Genomic DNA, 21,880 nt, shown 5'->3' on the forward strand with positions numbered 1-21,880 from the left:
AAGGGTAAGCTAGCCCCGATGAGCAATATATACATGTGTGTCTAACATTATTAATTCGGAATTGAAATTATCACCTTTAACATGATATAGACACGGATGACATTCTGTTTGATAAAGCTCAAACAAATCAATGCAGAATAGAACTACAGTAGTAAATGAAATCTTTCACGGGCATAAGCAGATCTCTTTGGTACAGTATCATGCCATTCCGTAGAAAGCGTTGTATGTGTATCGTCTGTTGAGAATATATAAACGAGACACTAGATATGAAGTAGAATATGAAGTAGAATATGACAGACGGCTGTCAATAAACAATCTTAGGGCTGTTAAACAGTATTCAAGTTCGAGTAATAAATAGTACGATACAACAGTTAAAAAAATGTGTAGATTTATTAAATACACCTTGAAATAAGTTAAGTACACCCCGGAAATTCAAAATTGGTGATATGACGACTTAATTGAGCTAAGAAATAGTAATTTGATAAGTACCGATACTAATTTGGTAATCATAAACTTTATGAGTTTAGTTAATTCTTAACCAAATTATTGAAGCATAAGCAACTGTGTTTTTTTTTACCAAAAACAAGTATGGTGTTGGAGCGCTTACAAAACATTTACCGGTGGATATTTTTGGTTAATGTTGACGATTACGTAACATAAAATTAAATTATGTAGCCAAATTTTAATATCGTGTGTAACCGCCACGTGCCCGGATTATAGTCTCAACCCTTCTTTCGTCTAAAGGCCTATTTAAACTGAAGGTATAGTCATATATATTTCGTGACACGCAATTTGAAGTTAACTAATGAATTAAAATCATTGTGGCAACATGACTAAATTAATTAATTAAAAAAGAAATTAAAATAAATTCGATAATTTGATAAAGTGATGTTTTGGAATAAAATGTGACGACTTCTGGTAAGTGTCAAGGAAAATAAACGAGCCGCATTATGACAAAACTAACATAGTGCTTACCAACTCTTTTACAAGTAGAGAAACTGATAGCGAACAGCATGGATCCTGATCAGACTGCGCGGTCTGGATCCATGCTGGTCGCAAACCCATTATGTTGGTTTTGTCGTGACGCGGCTCAAATGTATCATAAAACTGGATAGCTTATGCGCAGTAGTGAAATTTGCAACCTCACACATCAAAAGATGTGAAAGAATATGGGGCGGTGTCTGAATCTTATCTCTTATTATTCACCCTAAAAACCAAATATCCCCTCAATAAGCTAAAACTTCCTTGTCAAAGCATATATCTACAGAAACTTCCGCCCAAAGCTCAGTACAGCGGAGGCTTCTTGTCGAAAAAAGAAGCAAACGTAAAAAAATGAAAAAGATTAGTGTTTTTGTCGCAGTGTTTGTTTTTCTTGTTGTTTTCCTGGAGTTTACGGATGCTTGGAAGGGGTATGTCAAATATTTATTTACCATATTGCTGTTAGTTCCATTTCATTTATACATATAACAATTTTACAAATACCGTAGAATTAACAAAAAAAAATAAATAAAATAAAAAAAATATTTTATCTATTTTTTTCTTCTTGTTATATTCCAATCTTTAGACGCTGATTGTAAAGGTCAGTCTGCATATACTGCATTTCGAAGAGAAACTAAGTTTACCGTTTCATTAGCTGCGCTCCTGTGTACCTTGAATAATACTTAAAAAAATGGAGTAAAAAATCATATTATTGATAATAATAGATGAAGAAGGAGAAGAATTCTATAAGACTTGTTTTTCATTCTAATCATTTTCCATTATGTAAACATAATTAGTATGTTTGTTTATTATTATTATTATTACTATGATTATTATTTTATTATTATTATTATTATTATTAATATTATATACTTTTGGGAATAAATATGTTTAAACCAATTAAAGATATAACAGTGCTCATAACTCTATAAGGCAGTAAATAAATAAATCAAATGAAATAATTTAGAAGACAAACAAAAAGAGGAATGAAAGTATCGAAATTTATATTTTTGTTGTGAATTAATGTCCTTCAGTTAAAAAAGTAAAAAAGATATTCGTATTCGCAGCCGTATAACGTATTGTCATTCAAGTAATAAACAGTAGGATTATGTATACTGAGTTACAAAAGAAAATTTGCAATATGTTACATAATTATTGTTTTAACATATTAGATATCAATATTTGCAAAAAATGTTTTAATTGTTACCATACGAGGGTTTACATTTTATTAAATTTATTATCAGAAGTATATCAATACTGTCATCAAGTAAGTAGTATTCAAGTAAGTATACAGAAATATTCTAGAAATCAAGTGCACCCTAAGTTTATTTTACGTTGGCCGCTCGGCTGTTCGTCTGGTCGGCTGTCCGCTTGTCTATCTGGCCGTTCGTCGGATACAGGATAAAATCAGGTTAATTGAAAACTTAAACTTCATTACCACGTGTTCTGACTTTTTTCAAAATGATAATTAACCTCGATTTCATATATATTATTAAAATTTCTTTAATTTTTACACAAAATATTTCAACAACAATTATGTTGACATCTTTATGTGCTAATAAATAAACTTTCGCATTTTTTTTTACAACAATGTAAATGTCAATGTCAGGTCCATGGTCGTAAGAGGGAATATTTAATTTTTCCATGCCTATTTATGGCAAACTTGGCCACAAATCTATAAAGACATTTTTTTATGTTTTTGCTAAAAGCTATTTCCTAAGATTTTCTACTTTTTACTTTAAACTAACTCGGAATTGTCTATGATCTTCTACTATATTTTTATGAAAGGGGATGCTCTTTTTGCCCTACGCAGTTTGCCCATGCGCGAGAAAATACCACTTCCGATCGATTTTCATAGCAACTGACCATGTTCTAAAAAGGTCTATTGGTAAGACATGCAGGAACTTTAACTCTTCACTTGATAATTTCTGAGCTATTTCCCTTTGATTTCGGTTTGACCCTAATTCTTTAAGTACTTTAGGTATTTAATTGAAATGTAAAAGGTGCATACATGTAGCATTAATTAGTGATGCAATGCATACGAACTCTTGGCTCTTGTAAACTTTTAAATTATTGTCCTTTATTACATAAGAACAGGCATTTCTTTAAGGAAATTATTTTGAGACAGCTTTTACTAACGACTTGCTGGGTTTTATTCAAAATGTATGTAATTTTGTTATGAAAAATGACGCCAATCAAATACTTTTAAAGGCCGATTGTTATCCGATCTAATGGTATAAATGTGTATTTCAATAACAAAATGATATGAAATTCACAGAAGCCCATTTGTTTGTAATTAATTTACGTAAGTTTAAAACTTAGATAAATATTTTCACAGTGTTTAACCATAAGGTATTTGATTACTTTATGCATATATATATATAGATCATATTTCTCGTAGTTAGCAATGCCAAATAAATCTTAGATACTATTTGAATAATGGTTCTTGCTGGTCTTATTCGCTTGGATTAAATTAATTTAATGAACGTAGACTTGTATGCTTTCATTACACTTTAATCCTACAGATGATCAGGTTTATATGGTCACATACTGTAATTGAATGACATTAATAATGTTTTATTTTATGCTTTTCAGTGGATTACTGATTTATCCGTGAAAATTATATTTGATAATTTCACAGTGAAAATTTAATTTCACACTTTTCAATGACGAAACTACATTTTTAAGATTTTCCCCATGTAGTACCTCAATTTTATTTTTGCTGACAATTCTGACAATGTCAGGCTGTTTAGAGAAAAGCAAAGCTGAAATTGATAAAAAGCTTAAATGTCAAAAGTAATAAAAACAAGAAAACTAACTTCTATTCATTCAAATTACCAATCACCAAATATCGTCTCTATTTTTTGTTTGTTTCATTTTTACAGTCTGAAAAACACATTCCTTCCACATGCAAAACTGCTTTTGATGACACTTGGGCATATTTAAGTATCTTACTAGCAATAACTGTCGTATGCTTTATTAAATCATGAAAAGCAATGACAGCCATCAGTCCGAAGAATAAGTAAACAACCCAGCGTTCGTAAGGCAGCCTTTCAAGTTTCAACAATTCCAAGTTTTCCAATTTCCTTGCCGCTTTTTGAATGTTTACACATCTGTCAACACTTATTTATTGTCTGTTACAATCCTCAAATAAGTCTTCTTTCTTTAAAAAAAAGATGTATGACTAACAAATTCAAATGATATCCCTCTGAATCAAACACAATTATTTTCCTCCCGTGAAATACACAACTTATAAAAATGGCGACCGCTTACATTTCATAAAGCCAGGTCTAATATAAATTTGCAGTAACAGAAATATGGATGGATGGTTGGACTTTTTCTCCTACTACAATTAATTGTTTGTTTTTATTATTAAAACAAGCGATTATTTATATTTTTTTTTAATAAAATGATTAATATCACCACCATTTAATGTTGATTGTCGAACTTATTTTTCAGCCCAAGACTTCTTGTATTTAATAAGAAATTCGACTAAATGAGGCTCTCAATGGGGAAAACAAATTTAATATTAAAGTTTATATTAAGGAATTTTCCGTTTTAACTTGTTTTTAAGCATAAGATAAAAAGAAAATGTGTTTGTTTGTTGTGTAAGATGTAATTTTATTTCATCTCGTGAACTTTAAAAACAGTATTCTCACTGGTGGCTACCCCACTCGTGAGAATACTGTTTTTAAAGGCCACTCGATGAAATAAAATTAAATTTCATCTTACACACAAACAAACAAATATCCTCTATGTCTTACCGAGGTTAGATATAGCTCTGTCTTAATATTGTAATTCTTTTCAATTTTCAGTAATTTTCAAAAAGTAAGAAAAAGCAGGAGATACTGGGTGTCATACTGTACTTGCTGGTACAGATGGTGGTAAGTTACTGTTTGTTAGCAATCATGTAATAATCTATATACTCCGAAATAGCATCGATTTTAGTTAATTTTAGTAAATGTGATTACTTTTTATTCTCTATACCATTGAATTAGGTTTACTTGATCAATTATTATACTACTGTTTTAATATAGTTTAACTGGATTGCAATTGTCCTATGATTTAATTTAATGTAAGTACATGTGCTGTTTTAGGGGATGCTCGTTTTGGAGGGGATACTGGCGGACTACTTACTATACTCAATACATGTGCCAACCAGGATGGAGTCACAACGGAGACCAAAACTGTATCATACGTAGGTTTTCTATTTCACAAAAATAATAATGTCAGAAAATGTTGAATGTATTTTTAAAATGAGTTAATTTGACAATAGAAGTAAAGTAAGACAATAGTATAAAAAAGACACACACATTCACGCACACGCACGCAAGCACGCACACACACATGCACGCACGCATACACATAGATACCATCAGTTATCATCTAACAAATTACATGACTGAAATTACACACATGATGTTTATATTGAATAATTTTGTAACACTTTCATTGGTTAACGAGCGAGAAGTCCAAGTGTACAAAAAACTACGTGTTTGAACTTTGAATCAGTAATTTGAACTAAAACTCACAGTATGTGATGCAACAATCCAACGAATTAAAAAGTACATTTACGACATCAATTGTACAAAAATGATTTGAGCCGCGTCACGACAAAACCAACATAATGGGTTTGCGACCAGCATGGATCCAGACCAGCCTCCGCATCCGCGCAGTCTGATCTGTATCCATGCTGTTCGCTATCAGTTTATTTACTTGTTATAGGGTCTGTAAGCGAACAGCATGGATCCTGATCAGACTGCGCGGATGAGCAGGCTGGTCTGGATCCATGCTTGTCGCAAACGCACTATGTTTGTTTTGTCGTGACGCGGCTCATTTAGATACAGAGACATTTTATTTGATAACTAGATAATTTTGTTTTTCATATGAAATTATAAGAGTCTGCATAGAAATTATACTGCAATTATTTTTGAAGCTATCTGTCGCCCGTCATGCCAGAATGGTGGAAGTTGTACACTGCCCAACCAATGTACATGTCCATCTTGGTCTCAGGGAGAGGGTTGCGCTTCATGTAAGTTTTTATCCATCCATAACTTTATTTAATAAAACTAATCATTATAATTGATAATTCATAACACTGAATTGAAAGGAATTTCTACTTTTATTTGCGACCAAAGATAGATGTAAATTATTTATTTAATGATTTTTTAGTTGTTGTATTATGTTAAATGGCTGAAATGTTTGTCACTTTATATCGGATGTTTCTTTTATTGCGACATCCTGACTATCAAACATTAGTTTAGTTCCACAATTAAAGAAGGGAATGTGAAAATAACTTCCAAACTTAGGTTAAAAAGATTTTTTTTTGAATACTTATGAAACGATCATTAAATTGATTTAGACTTATCACGTTTTATATTACAGTGACGTGTTCTTAGAGACGGCCTTGTTATCCTGGAAACTGCACAGGGGGTACCGATTGTACATGTGAACCTGGCTTCAGGAGTCAGAATGTCGACGATGGTTGTATAATATGTGAGTAATATTTACCTACATCTTTACATACGATACATAAAAGTAAAAGCGAACAGTATAGTTAGAAAACAATATAAATATTAGGTTATTATGCAATTAAACTAAAATAGTTAAATGGAAATCTGAACGACAAAATTGAAAATGTTGCATATACAATATATTGTTTGATCAAATGACATTGATAAATCCAAACTACCAATCACCCCCCCCCCCCCCTATCGCCTGCATGTGATATTTTTGTATGAAAATGAGGTAATTTAAAATTTAGTAGTTACCACAATCTTGTACATATCGTAGTTATCATAGAACTTTCCTTCTGAACTTAAACCTATTTCGGGGAAGTAAACTTTATAAAAACCCTTATTACTCAAGGATCCATAATTTATGTGAGACTAGAAACATTGATACTGGAATGTTATAAAACTGAATAGATTACCTTTAATATCATTTATGTTATTCTGTCCTCTATGTTCACTCTAAAAATCTCTCTATGAAAATACCATATGATAAGTTTCTAAATTAGTTCAATTATGAATTCCATGTAATTTATATCACAGTTGATTCTACACGTGAAGAACTACGCCCAAATGTCGGCAGGAGTAACGTGACATTGTCTCATATCAGAAGAACTGATGATAAAGTTGATTTTATGTTCATATTAGAGGGTCTGGAGGAAGAAAAGCCCGGTCAACTGGAAATTATTTGGAGGTAGATTAAATAATTATCTTTATCAGAAACTTATATGAAATACATTTCTCTGCATGACATGGCTATTCTTTGTTTAATCAATTAATTTGTATTTGTAATTTCAATTTTGACAATAAACTTTTCATTTATTTCAATAATTTGATACCACACTTTTCTTTCAGCAATCAAAAGAGATTTAACAATCTACGTTTTGAATATGAAACATTCTTCGATCCTCCTGAAGGCCTCCCCAAAAGGCCAAAATATGTTCATGAGTCGGAAATTGGAATTGTAGAGAGTATAATTGAGGCAAATGTCAGCAAAGTTGCCAGAAACAGTAAGTCATTTGTGTTATAATAAAATATGTTAGCCCTAATAAAACATGTCTACAATGAATATCACCAGAAAGGATTAGGAAAATCTGGACAAACGGTGTTCTTACGGAAGTCATAAAAACATTAAAATAGCATAAAAAATACAGACCCTGTTTCTGTTAGAAACTCAAATTTCTCTTTTAATAACCGATAATGATTTATCATTTAAAGAATAGCCTTCAGAAATGTATAAACATTTGAAGCTCACCTATGTTAAACATTATGTTGAATTTTTATGATTATATTTTTATACATTTCATGAATGATATATATGATTAAGTTCATTTAACAATGTAGAAGGTCCGATTAGAGACGAAGGATCATTTAAAGCCTACAAATGTGAGGGTGGTTTCTCAAAGGACAATCCAGAAACTGAGCTGGCAACCTGTATAATAGACGATGATCAGTTCAAGACACTGATTGAACATGGAGATTGGTAAGAAATACTTGGCATTTAAAGAAACAAAACACTTTCAGTAGGTAATTTTTCACTTATGATGGCGTGCTTTATAGCTGCCAAATTCTTAATCGTTTAATATCCACAATTCTCTAGAGTAAACTTTATACTGACAATTATGCTGCACTCACTGATCTTTGTCATTAACCTGAAAACCTTATGAAATCTACTCATCTTGTCCATTATATTGTTGTCTGAGGATGGTAAGGGTTGCGGTATCTTCTTAGTATTTTTGTTTCTGCATCAATATACTTGCAAATTTTGAAGCCACTATTACAGGCACGTGCATCACTGGTATTACATGCACGTGCACCATAGGTAATCAATTATGTGATTGCTATTAAGGTAAACTACAAGTTTGAAGCTTTTCCTCTATAGGTTGAACGTTAAATTCAAGTCATCATCTGGAGGATTTCAGCAATTAGTCAATATTGACGATCAGAGTAAGAATTATGCTCGCAAACATTATGTGGGATTACAAGATATAAGAGAGGTATAACTTTTGGTACAGGATATTTTATATGTAAATAGCATACAACTTATTGGGATAATAAAAGATTAAATATGAAGTTAATAGTTACAGGACAAACTGTCAGGTGTACGTTGTTATAAGTATATAATTGTTTTTTTTTGTCTAGTTTCAATTAAGTCATGAAGTTATTCATTGCTTAAATTTCTTTTATAAAGTCTTTTATAATTGAATTTAAAGATATTTCTACTTGGTTTTATTTATGTATAAAAATATACAGGAATTGTATTACTTTGCTCTTATTGGGTTGTTATTCACACCGATACTTTAAAGGGTTTCCTCTAGCAATTATCCAGCTTTAATAGAAGTTGATTTATTTATCATACCTTAAATATTCTGTAAGATGCATTACCTTGATGTTTAACTTTTCAAATGTTTTTGAATATATATTTTTACTCTTAAACCTTTCATTTTGATCTTATTCAATCCCATTATTTAAAAGGTACAGTTCAACTTCGACTTCATTGCACCTAAACACTGCACGGAAATACAACCATGCACTTCCTCAGATCCATCTATACTTCGAATAAAGAACGAATTCACAAAAGTGAGTTAATTCTTAGACAAATCTATACAGTCAATGCTTTATATTTTACTGATGATTAAAAGATTTAAAGATTGGGAATTTCAAATGTTAGAATGTTAAATTATTCATGATGTTTTAGGATCAGCTTAAATCATAAACTTTTTAAATTTGTTATCAAAATCATATTTTTACAATGTTTGCCTTTAAATTATATTTAATAATTAAGTGCATTGCATTCTTCTATATTCCTGTAAATAAAAGTATTTCATATTTATTTGTTAATACTGACATATTAAATAGGATCCAATAGAAATGTATTGGTCTGGATGGACGGATGAGCTTTCAGGCATTTGGGAATATTACGTAGAAGTTTTCAAACTGGCTCCAAATATTTACAACAATTTGGTTGAAGCAGAACCATTAAAACCTGTTTATAGTGTCACCATACCACACAACCGTGGTAACATTAGTTATCCAACATTTAGACCAAAGGAGCCCGGCATGTACTCGTAAGACACGCTATCTGTTTATTCATACGTTATCTATTTACTGAACTATACACACTTCGTATTTACTCGTACAATACCTATATACTGACCTACACTGCGTATTTATTGAATAACACAACCCATTTACTGACAAACACTAACTATTTACTCTCTGAGACTGCTGCATTAGAATATGTACAACTATTATAGGCCTTTGCATCTTTTTTACTATATATTATATTAAATGCATTAAGGAAATTAAACGTTTCTATCTTTCAAGTATGCTATCATATTCCAATTATGCTAATATGGAATACTAAACACAGGGTTGGAATTAATAATAGGTAAAATATGTTTAACATTCATTGTTACTTATGACATACCTGCATATTTTAACGTGCACTGACATGTCTTCTTTGACTTTAATAGCGTGTTAGTGGAAACTAGAGATGTTGCAAACAACTCAAGAATAGCTAGAAGGCTCGTTTTGTTCGATGACAAGTCTGACATAACCCTCAACACAAGGCCAGATGGAAAGCTGTATGTAAGTTCGGCTGTTGCAGAAACCGGATACAGGTGGCAAACATCTGATTTAAATGGTACCTTCAGAATCTTTTCATTATTAAAGATTATGAAATTATTGAAAAAAATGACAAAGGTTTTCAAGTTCAGATATACAGTGTGTTATATCTTTGTGGAAACTTATAAATACTCTAGTACGAGGGGCTCGTATTTTAATCGCAATATATTGAAAGCAAACTGTTATATATACAGGGGAACTTGACAAAGGCGATCCCTGCCAAAGAAGCCTTTTTACTGTACTACATCATGACCAAAATACGACACATTAGATTGCAACTTCATTTCGTTTGATATTTTCAGGTGACACTGATGATATAGAAATCGATGTTGATTGGTCAAATCACTTCATCAATACAATAATAGAAGACAATAAGTTATTATATCCAGTTGACCCTTATCCGACTCAATTTAAAGAAATCCAAGACGATGGCGTACTTTATAGTCAAAAGTAACATCATATTTCTTAAAATGCTATTTGAATCAGTATAATCTATATGCGTAATTCGTTATTAAAATACATGCATGTTAATCCTTGAAGATTAAGAAAAAGACACATTCCTACGAGGAAAATCTCGGCACCTGCTTTGTTTTCACTTTCTTCTGGTTTGTAGATGTCGTGTTGTAATTTAGTACTTTTGATATTATAAGGTAAAACACGGTTAAAACAAACGCATGATGCACAGTGCATAAATCCTTTAATTATGTTAACATATAATTTGTCATTTTCTTTAACGTTGCACCATGTAGTAGATTGAAAACGAAGGTCTATTTCGTTTTTATAGATATGTGAATGATTCCCTGGACGACCATGAAGGAAAGAGACAACGAGATGCCATTAAAAACTTTCATGGAGTTGTTAAATTTGAGTGGGCAAAAGAATTGACCTTAGATGAAAAGGAACCACAGATTGGTTGGTCACTAGTGGAGCCATTTAAAGAACACACAACACTGCATTTAAAGCTTGCTGATGGTATATAATATACACCACTTATTTCTTACCCGCATGTAAATTGTTCTGTTAAATGATAAAGGAAACGGCATGCAGCGGTGAACAATTAGCTGTGTTTTAAACTTTAATATTGTATTGATTTGAGGGGAAAAAGATGCTGAAAGAGAGGCGAACTTTATTATTAATGTTTCATATGTATCGGCTACTGACGAGCAACGAGAACGAGAAATAATCAGTATCTGATAGATGAAAATTGTTCATTTTTTCTTAAAAAAAGAGAGAGAAAGAAACGGCAAATTTAAAATTTATTTTTTATACGTAGCAATTACATATTATAAACTAACCATTATAAATTTCTTTCTTTAACATACTTTTAGAACATAACATAATTTATTCTATATAAAACTCATACCTACCTTATAAGTTTGAACAATATTTACTTGTGTTTAAATTGAAAGGCATTTCTGAATGCATGTATATTTCCATAACACATATCTGATTTTTGGATTAATTTGTAAAGTACAGTTTTACGTAATATAATTGTTTTCTAAGGGAAAAAACCTGTTGTTTAATGTGCAACAAAAAAAAGCGAATATTTTTTATAAAAAAACTACAAACCTTTAAAGTGTAGGACAATTTTCTGGTTCTTTTAAGAAAATAAAACAACTTCGCACCTATTCTATAATTATATAAAATATAAATTTGATTCGAAAAAGAGAAACAGCATTATCTTAGAATTATTTATGTCATTTAACAGGAAGCCGAGTTCGTGTTTGGGTCCGGGCAACAGACATTATGGGCAATGTGAAATCTGATAGTACAGTTGTTACTTTCGATAAAACGCCACCACTCATATCCACTCAAAGCGGAGATGATCATAAATTTGAACCAAACATAGAAAAATCAAAGTATAATTACACATCGAGGTAATGAATGTATTAAAAAAAATATTACATTTAAATATCTATGTATTGTTACATATGTTATGGAGAAAACAAAAGGATGAATCTGTTTGTTATTCTTGTCAATATTGTTTTGTGTATGTTTTCACACAAATGAAGGTGGTAATATCAAGCTTTATCAAGTTTTACATAAACATTTTGTAATATCTTTATCTATAAAATCTATATTTTTGCTACAATGACGTTCATGCATAAAATCTATGAGATCTTTATTTTAACCAGAATTTATCTAATATCATATATTATTGTTTGAATGTCAATTAAAAGTCGGCTTGTTGTACACGTATTTCAGGGCTGATTTCACTGCAGCAGACGCTGAAAGTGGAGTTCATAAAATTGGATTTTCTATCATAGTCAAAACTGGTAATCAACAGCCTAGAAAAACATATGAAGGTTTTATACCAGCGGCCATGTCTGATGTAAGTCTTGCTTGTAAAAATTTAGTTGCGAGAACATGCCAAATATTAATATTTATTACAATTATGATCATGTAACTATAACAAAAACAGCCATAAGCATTTATTACACCAACAACGAAATGAGATTGTTAAATATTAGGTAAAGATAGCAAATAATATTATTTTTCACAGCAAATAATATTATTTTTCACAGTAAATGATAAATCATTACCGGAATAATTTACATTTTGCTTTTCTAGAGACGTATGATGTAACAGTATGATGGTTTTCTGCAGGGTGCCATAGCCGATAGTCATGTGCGATTGGGTGTTGTTGGGGGATGCGTTTAGTGAATGTTACTTTCCCGTGTTGATCTTTTCATTTTTTTCCAGAACATGAATGATCCTCTGTGTGATATCGTAGAAAACATGTGTTTCATACCAAAGCAGACCTTGTACTTGGACAACTGTTGGTTTTTGGTCAGTAAGAGTGATCTAGATAGTAGTACAGCTTCTGTTGAAGTTACCGCATATAACCAAGCGCTGCTCTCCAGATCCACGATGTTTGATGTGAGTCAACGAAATAATCACTTTACTATTCAGGACAAGTAGGAACCAATAAACCAATAAGATCGATAAAATTTTTTTAAAAAGGAAGCCTGAAAAGAAATATATCAAAGAAATTAATAAAAAGATATACAATCGGTACAAAATACTGCATATCCATTATTGCAATTACAAAACAATGAGACAAATATGTTAAACATTTTGATTATGATATTTTTTCTATCGTTTCTTTATCCAGGTCGGTGCAGTGAACAAACTTCAAGGGCTTGAAAAATGTGAGTGTACATGTAAAACAATCTTCATTCTTTTTTTTTGTTTGGTTTTACATGACACCAACACAGTATGTCACAGGTCATGCTTTACTGGTGGAGGAATACCTCAGGTGTCCTTCAATATGTTTTATTTTCTCAGGCACGAATGGGCACCTGAGTAGAACCACCGAAGTTCCGTAATCTTGCTTCCTGACACGAAAAATACACAGCGGTGAGGGACAAGCGAGTCAACAACATTAACCACTAGACCATTGACGCCCCTTTATTCAAAATAATAAATGAGCCGCGTCATGACAAAACCAACATAGTGCATTTGTGACCAGCATGTATCCAGACCAGCCTACGCATCCGCGCATGCTGATCAGGACTCATGATGTTTGCTATCAGTTTCTCTACTTGTAATAGGCTTGGTAAGCGAACAGAATGGATCCTGATCAGACTGCGTGGATGCGCAGGCTGGTCTGGATCCATGCTGGTCGCAAACGCACTATGTTGGTTTTGTCGTGACGAGGCTCAAATGCTATTAGACACCTTTTATGCACTAGTTGACATATTGTTTGATACAATTCAATTATTTTTAATAATCTTGAATAGAATATATTCTTTTAAATTATTATAGATTGAAATCTCTCTTAAATAGTATGCTTTCAAATTTAGATAGCGGCCCTGAAAACATACGCATAGAATCCCCTACTTCGTCAGGATTTCGGGTCGCTTGGGATCTTCCAGAGAAAACTTCCTGTTATGGCAGAGCTGAAATTGTTTTGGTACTTCTTAGAAAGGTAACGCTGTGATGTCCTGTATGTTTTTGTAACAAAACAGACAACATAGTCAATATATTTCCAAACTTTGTCCATAAATATGGAAATTATTCTAAAATCAGTACTAGTATAATTCATAAACATTGAGGCATGGCCGTGTGTTTTATATGTCGGACTTGTAGTCTCTAAAGGTTTAATGGTGAAGAGGGTTCAAATTCCGTCAGGGCCAAGCTATTAATTCTTTGTGCATGAAATGCCACTCATTGCAAACTTATTAATGTTTAACTCACATAATTGATTGTAGCGTCCAACCCTGAATGCTAATACAATTTAAAATTTGTTATTATGTCAAAGATTTCTTTGACTGTACAGCCTTAGGTCGCACTCATAAAATGGATCGAAATCGGAAAAAGGTATTATTGTTTTGTAAAGTTTGCAGTGACCTATAGATTAGATTTTGTTGTTCTTGCATTTTACATGTGAAGATCTAAAATGTATTCCTACATCTTTAAGGTTCCGAGATTATAGCCTGTCTTGAGTGGACAGTTCAGTCCTCATGATAATTGTACATGTAAATCAATGATGTATGTAGCAGGAGTGTTAACATAGAATTGATTGTTGCATATAAAGAAACCTTGACCTTCCGTATTGACCAAAGTATACGTATTGTCTTTGAACGTCATGTCATGAGTTTAGGATACCAGTTGTAAGTGTTTCTCTATATAAAGCAATACTGTGTTCTGCCTTCACATATAGAAATAACGTTTTATTGTATTTACAGAAAGCCAACGAGGAAATCAAACTCCAGACATTTTATGCTCCTGGAACAGCAAAATTCTTCGATATACTTGGTCTGGATGCTGTCACCGAATACCTCATTAATTTCGAATTGAAAATGCCAAACGCCTCTAGTGTGCAGTCAACAGGTGTATCATTAAAAGTAAAAACACGTAAGAGATATTTTGTTTATACTTTCTTTCAAGTAGTCGTTACATGCTTAACTTTATTTCTCACTGAATCTCATCAGTTCAATAATTATATAAATATGTAAGGGAAATTAATAATGACTTAATACTTATGTCAAAATATCTGTTCGTCATTTTACTGTTATCAGTTTTATCAATGTTCAAACATTTTTCAGACATTTGTTAATATTTTTCCTACAAATATTTTCAATAGTTTGTCTTTGATTCAAAGACAGTAAACTCAACAATTCAATAAGTTAGCCCTTGGTATTGATATTTGATACATATCAATTTACTTACCTGATTTTATTACAGCTGCACCGGATGCCGGCGACACTGGAAGCAGTACCGGAGTTATTGTAGGAGTTACTCTTTGTAAGTTTCACTTTAATCTATAAGAAATGTGTTTATAACTCTCCATAATACTCTACATGTATAATTCAAATAAAGAATCTTACCATGATAAATTTGTGTCGTCTGTAAACATCTCTTGATATTGATAAAATATGATAAACAAGATCAACAAGGAAAGGCTGCGCTCAATGAAAGCAACCCCCAAGCAACAAGAGCCAGTGGCAAGGAGCCAAGAAGGACCCAAAACAAAAACAGAGCAGGACACAAGGCAGAGCATGGACAGGTTAATCAATAAAATCATACATAAGAAGAAATAATTAGTAACTGATAAGGAACTCAAAGAAAACAAATAAATGATTGAATATTTATTGAACGAAACCCATCATGACGAATATTTCATAAAATGATTGTTTTCATGAATTAGTTTTTGATGTTTTCAGCCATGTTGGCGCTCATTGTTATTGTTGTGATAATAATGGTGCTCCTGGTTCGACGGGGCTATATACACCCTGCTCAAAAGGCAGAGAGTGTAAGAAGAGCTGTCAGCAGAAAAGTTAGAAAAACAGTGTACGGGGATCTAGATGGTCCGAGACAAGGCGGTTCACGTTCACGAAATGTAGCATATGACGTATGAGATATTTGATATCATCTAGCTTCAAACAGACGCAAACCATACTTTATTTTATAATTTCATTCCAACAGATGTAAAGTTGCAAAATACAAGTTTTAAAATTAAAACACACGTGTAAATAAAATGTACAATAACTATTAAGTTTAAGGAACTACATTGTTAATAAAACTAAATCGCTAAAACAATACAATAACTTCTTCAGAAAGCTTAATGTGTTTTATTGTTTATGTATTAAATTTTTGCTAGAATCGACAGAGCGAATTATACATCTATGGTGGAATGGACATGGGAACGCCACAAATTTGGCATATTAACAGAGATGACGTCATATTTGAAACTTTAATCAAAAGTGGTCATTTTGCCAACATATATAAAGCCAAACTTAAAACAGGAAGAGGTTCAGGGGATGTTGTTGTAGCAAAAACTTTGAAAGGTAATAAAGATAGCTCGACATCTTTTACTCTTTGATCGATTTTCGTCCAAGCATGACTCAAAAATAGCTGTCCAAATATACAGATTTTCGACTCAGCATAACTTGACAATATCTCTCCGAAAACTGATTTTCAACTAAGCAAAACACGGCAATAGCTCACATCCGAAAAATGCACACGGAAAACACAAATTTTTTGTCGTATAGTATTGTTCTTAGATAGTATTGAAATTTGTTTTGCATGTAAAAAATATTCAAATGTTGTATCATAAAACATACTTAATAAAAACAGTTTACCTTTTCTGTTATTGTAGAAAGGTTTACCTCTGAAGACGAGTTATTAATGAAGGCTAAGATAAATTTTGCTGGTACAAAACTGGAAAAACATCCTAATGTCCTAACGTTTATTGGTGCTGTTGTACATGATGATGCAAGTGCGTGGAATTTCTATATTTTTTTTTTAAAGATACTGAACATATAATTCTAACCAAATGAAGTTATATTATCTTAAGCGAGTAAGGGTACATTTAATTTAACCTTATCCATTTTTCATGGTAAATAAAAGTACATTGTATAGGTATACATATAAGAAAATCGTTATATATAGTATAGCAACTAAAGATTCAAATGAAATATTTCAAATTTCACTAATTATTTAAATGCAACGTTCAAGAATGTAACTCTAATTGATCGATATTTTTGGCATGTGCTTTGGTTCAGCCTAATTTATTAATTCTATTCAAATTCTTTTCATTGTAGTGGGACCATTTATCATTTTGGAATACTGTGAGAAAGGAACATTGAGGGATTATTTAGTTGAGCGTAAGAACAACATTACCATGGATTTACAAGAAAATCTATTCAGATTTGGTCTTGATATTGCAAAAGGAATGGAATATCTTGCTGGAAAAGGGGTAATTTTTTTAAGATATCATTTCTGATTGAGAGTTTATATACACGACACATACCATATGTAAGCGTGTCGGTATATTCTATTTTTTTGTTTTGCCGAAAACTTTACACTTATGAAACTATAAAGGTATACAGTTTATCACTATTATCATGAAATGTTGAGCCGTTATAACCACAACAGAATTATACGAATTATTTAATGAATGATAATGCATTGTTTAAATATATATAATAATCATATCTTTAATAAAGATTGTACATCGACGTTTGGCTGCTAGAAACATTCTCGTGACATGCCTGAATGAGGTTAAAATTGCTGGATTTGGACCACAACCTTCGGAGGAAAATGGTGGTGATGCGGAGAAAGGGAAAAGGGTATGCATATTTCAAGATATTCTAATGTAAATGTAAAGAATTAACTTTATACAGTCATTCACTAAATATTTGTTTTAACAGAGAAAAATAAGGGCCATTTAACGGTCATCGAAGGAGCTATTTTGTTTCAAAGAAGAGCACACGTAATACGAATATACATTTGAATAAGATATTAAAAACAGGAGACCAGGTTAAACTATAATTTGTACAATCAGTTGAACAATTTCAGGAGCGCATACCAATCAAGTGGGTAGCACCAGAATGCATGGAATCAACCCATGACGCAACAGAGAAAAGCGATGTTTGGTCTTATGCTGTCGTGTTGTGGGAAATATTCTCTCTTGGTAATAAATATAACATATCTTTTAGAATATATGCTTATATATTAATCGGTCATTAATTGTGTCATTATGAAATATATTTCTAGGACTTAATCTGAAAATAAGCAGAAAACATAAGGTGAATTGTAAAATCTCATTAATATGTTAGGAAAATAGTATCATAGCAGAAGTACCAAAAAGGTTTAATAAGCTTACATGAAGATGACAGACTTGCGAGAAAATATATCTTGTCTTACGTGGGATAAGTCATAGATAGAGACCAGGGGAGACAATGCATGTTATTGAACAGCACCTATTGATATTGCCTAATCTCCCTTTACATATGTTTCATCTGTCTCGTGCATTCCGAGCTTTGCTGTTTTGGTAAACAAAGTTATTGTAATAAAGTAACTGTTAATTGAAAAAGATTATAGTGTTCTTTTACGATAAATCTTATTTCTTTCTTACCTCACGAATATTAATGTGTATAATAGGTGACACGCCTTACACTGGAAAAGGAACTGACCTTCCGAAACGACTTAAGAGAGGAGAACGTTTGGCCAAACCGGAACAATGTGATGACACGTAAGATATATTGCCTTTTATGCTATTAAACAAAAATCCACTTAAAAAAATTGTCATTTGATTTCATGATATACATAATATTGGTATTATTAGTTGTCTGACATTTGCTTTTGATTTTAATGCAAAAAAAGCACAGAATTGAAGAAAGTCAATCTTATAAAGTAAGGAGTTAAAATATCTTTATATAAAAAACCTAAATATATTTCTATGTAAACTCAACAGTTGGTATGCGACCATGAAGAAGTGTTGGTCCTACGAAGCTAGCAAGAGACCAACATTTTTCGACATTAGACAAGAACTAGATAACCTTTTCGTGGCGGCACCTGGTGACGACTACTACTTTTACAAGAAATAATCATGCTGTACAAGTGACAGAAGAAGAAGGCAGCTGTTTACTGGATCAATTACAGTTAAATTAGCAATTTTCTAATGACTTTTGAAGAATTCATTTAATGTTCATTTTTTTGTTCTGGTAATATACCTGTTTTAAGGCGGGTGTCAATATTGTATGGGCATGTTCCAAAAAAAGTGAAAAAAAAAAATAGACAGATAATTAAATTTGACCAACACTAATTTCAATAATTTCAACAAATATATAACAGAACTCTTTATATATTTATAATGTCATGCATCGCATGGACAAGTGTTGATGACAATATAACATGTGAAGTTTAGAATTTTCTTATTAAGTATTATCAAAAGTAGTTTCCTTTTGACTGAACTTAAGCAGTTACTGATTATTTTAAGCAAAATGGCATTCAGCCATAGGAAATAATATCGTGATAAACAAATTTTTATAGTTATATCAAAACAGACTTTTGTCTGGGACCATATGTAAGAAATATTAATTGCAAAGGTATACGTATGAATATTTGTAGAATTTGAATATCTGTCCATAACTTAAGGATTGAATCCGGAAGATAGGACATAATAGAATACAAAGAAATGAAAGATTATATTTGCCAATCAAGTAACTTAACTGAAGAAATTGAAGATGAATATCATTTCATTTTAGTTTTTCATGTTATCAAGATATTCGAAGAAGATCTATCAAGCGTAATTTTACTATATTAGATCTTCTATGATTCCTAACAATCAGAAAATAAAACTAGGAAAATATATAGATGTAGCCAATAAAAAGAGACAAGAACTGTCACTACCAGTACATAATGCGCTTTTTAATGTAATTAGGTACAAATTACTATGCATATTTTTAAAACTATACTTTGACGCCGTTGTATTTGTACATCCCTTTTTTGTTGTTGTTTTTTTATTTCCTAGAACTCTTCATTTCTATGAATGTTATTGATGTAGCGATGATCTTTTCTTTTTCACTTTATTGCAAATGTCTGATTTCCGTTTGAAACAAATTTTCTAGAGTGTCATGAGTTAAACCTTTAATATCCTTCTTTTTATCATTTTTGTTTTCTTTGCTTTTGTCATGTGACCACAGAATTATTGTATTAAATACTGTATGTAATGAGTTGTTGTAAATGTATAAGATAACGAAATAAACTATTTCTTTTCTCTCTTTGTATTTTATAACTATCCCCATAGATATTTAGATTTTTGATCAGTTGTACGAGGGCAAGAGTAATAAATATTTTAATAATTTGTCTGGAGAGATGTATTTTTGTTACGTAACATTGTGTGCATGTTTTGAGTTTTTTTGGCTCATTTTCCATAATTCCATATGTCCGAGATTTCAGCGTCAATGCCGGATTATTCTAGAAGTCTCGTCAGGGACGTCTGTTTAATGCCGATCTTTCTTAGCCTGTTTTTCGTTCGTTGGTGGATGAAAGGCAATACTGTTTAGGCATGCATTAAAGAAAATTACATTTAATACATTGTCATACTTTAACACCAAAATACAGTCAGTACATGTATAATCATAAGCATATCACATTCTTCTAAAGATGAAAAATAATCTGACAACGGAAAGACATTCTAATTAGAACAAATACTTATAAGAGTGCGTAGATTATTTTGGGAGAGAAAATAAAAATATACAAAATGGAGCTTAACTTATGTATTTCTTTCAATGATATATCTATAGTATGGAAGTATTCCAATTATAACTCCTTATTACAATATAAGACAGGGGACATAATGCTACCGTATTGATCATAAAGATATTGAACAGATTATCTGCCCGTTAAAAATTCATTGTTACACCACGCATATAACGTATATATTAAGACAGGATCAGTTTTACATATCGTTGTTATGATATACATTTATGTACTCCGAATTATTGTCAGATATAACTCAGATATCAAATATATCATGTACAAGTTTCATATGATATTATAATATACATGCTTTATCTCCCTAACATTTATGTCATTACAAGATAAAGTTATACATGTATATAATTTCTGTTGTACATTTATTTATATTGCATTAAGGGGTTAGTTAAGGTTTTATCATTATACACTATATACATCTATTTAAGACTGTCATTTATTCGAAACATATTTTCGCCTAATTGAGAGAAAATTTTGAAAACATTTCAGTACACTTTTAGACCTTGAACCCGTACTTAATTTATACGAACAAAAGAAAAAAAACAAAGCCAAAATAAGGGCGCAGATACCTGTAACACTTAGACACTACTCCCGTTTACTGTATTTAAGCTATTATAGGGAGGAATCAAACAACATACACTTTTGTTATAAGCATGTTTGCCTGATCATAGTTGGTTGAAGGAAATTTGTTCTTTAACATAGTCCAAATCACATGTACATCTTATGAAATACAATCATCATGAATAAAAGTGATAAAAGTACATGTCGGTATGCCATTCTATACAGAATTATTTGAGACGTGTAAGCTAAGCTTGCATTGGTATATAATAAAAATCGTATTTACATATACACAATATACACATTGCTTTAAATGTATATGAATTGCAGTAAGCCTGCCATCTTCAGAGATTGATATACTAGCGTTATCTCTTCGTCTAATCAGGCCCTTGCACCGTTATTTTGTCTTGTTGATCGCTTTTGTCCAGTGAAAATAATAGACATATTATCACACTTGCATAGGTAACATTCTTTATATTGAAATGGCTCTTAATATGATGAAAATTGATAAAAGCAATTCTTACAATAACGGCATTAATTTTGATCTATTCGCTACGCTAATCGGTCATTCGACTGTAAACTGGACGCCAAAATAAGATTGCTCAGATTGTACTGTGATATTGCGTCCAAATTATATTATTCCTTCATGTAGAAAGCGTAATTATGATATAATTATGTAAAATAGAGGACCCAATTAA

At 31.5% G+C, this 21,880-nt stretch overlaps 1 protein-coding gene across 1 annotated transcript; it reads left to right on the plus strand.

The window, feature by feature from the left end:
* Positions 1–1,254: 1,254 nt before the first annotated feature.
* LOC132755044 (uncharacterized) lies at positions 1,255–20,124 on the plus strand. Its single transcript, XM_060745835.1, has 29 exons — positions 1,255–1,409; positions 4,794–4,862; positions 5,076–5,176; positions 5,915–6,010; positions 6,364–6,474; positions 7,032–7,182; positions 7,344–7,498; positions 7,833–7,971; positions 8,371–8,485; positions 8,964–9,068; positions 9,348–9,556; positions 9,965–10,134; positions 10,418–10,565; positions 10,900–11,087; positions 11,824–11,992; positions 12,321–12,447; positions 12,819–12,995; positions 13,231–13,267; positions 13,922–14,046; positions 14,807–14,975; positions 15,306–15,365; positions 15,785–15,972; positions 16,222–16,408; positions 16,720–16,839; positions 17,165–17,319; positions 17,570–17,692; positions 17,922–18,036; positions 18,507–18,597; positions 18,820–20,124. Exons 6-29 carry the CDS (start codon positions 7,124–7,126, stop codon positions 18,950–18,952), a joined length of 3,264 nt encoding a protein of 1,087 aa, XP_060601818.1. The 5' UTR covers positions 1,255–1,409; positions 4,794–4,862; positions 5,076–5,176; positions 5,915–6,010; positions 6,364–6,474; positions 7,032–7,123; the 3' UTR covers positions 18,953–20,124.
* The last annotated feature ends 1,756 nt before the right edge of the window (positions 20,125–21,880 follow it).

Source organism: Ruditapes philippinarum, unplaced genomic scaffold (genome assembly GCF_026571515.1).
Source record: "Ruditapes philippinarum isolate M1 unplaced genomic scaffold, ASM2657151v2 ctg4367_1_1_1_1, whole genome shotgun sequence".
Lineage (NCBI taxonomy): Eukaryota > Metazoa > Mollusca > Bivalvia > Venerida > Veneridae > Ruditapes > Ruditapes philippinarum.

Bases quoted from the DNA above. Each gene is read 5' to 3' on its own strand.
- LOC132755044 (XM_060745835.1), top strand. From the start codon at position 7,124: ATGTTCATATTAGAGGGTCTGGAGGAAGAAAAGCCCGGTCAACTGGAA. The intron at 9,069-9,347 runs GTGAGTTAATTC...CATATTAAATAG, and splicing joins TAAAGAACGAATTCACAAAA to GATCCAATAGAAATGTATTG. The intron at 11,088-11,823 runs GTATATAATATA...GTCATTTAACAG, and splicing joins GCATTTAAAGCTTGCTGATG to GAAGCCGAGTTCGTGTTTGG.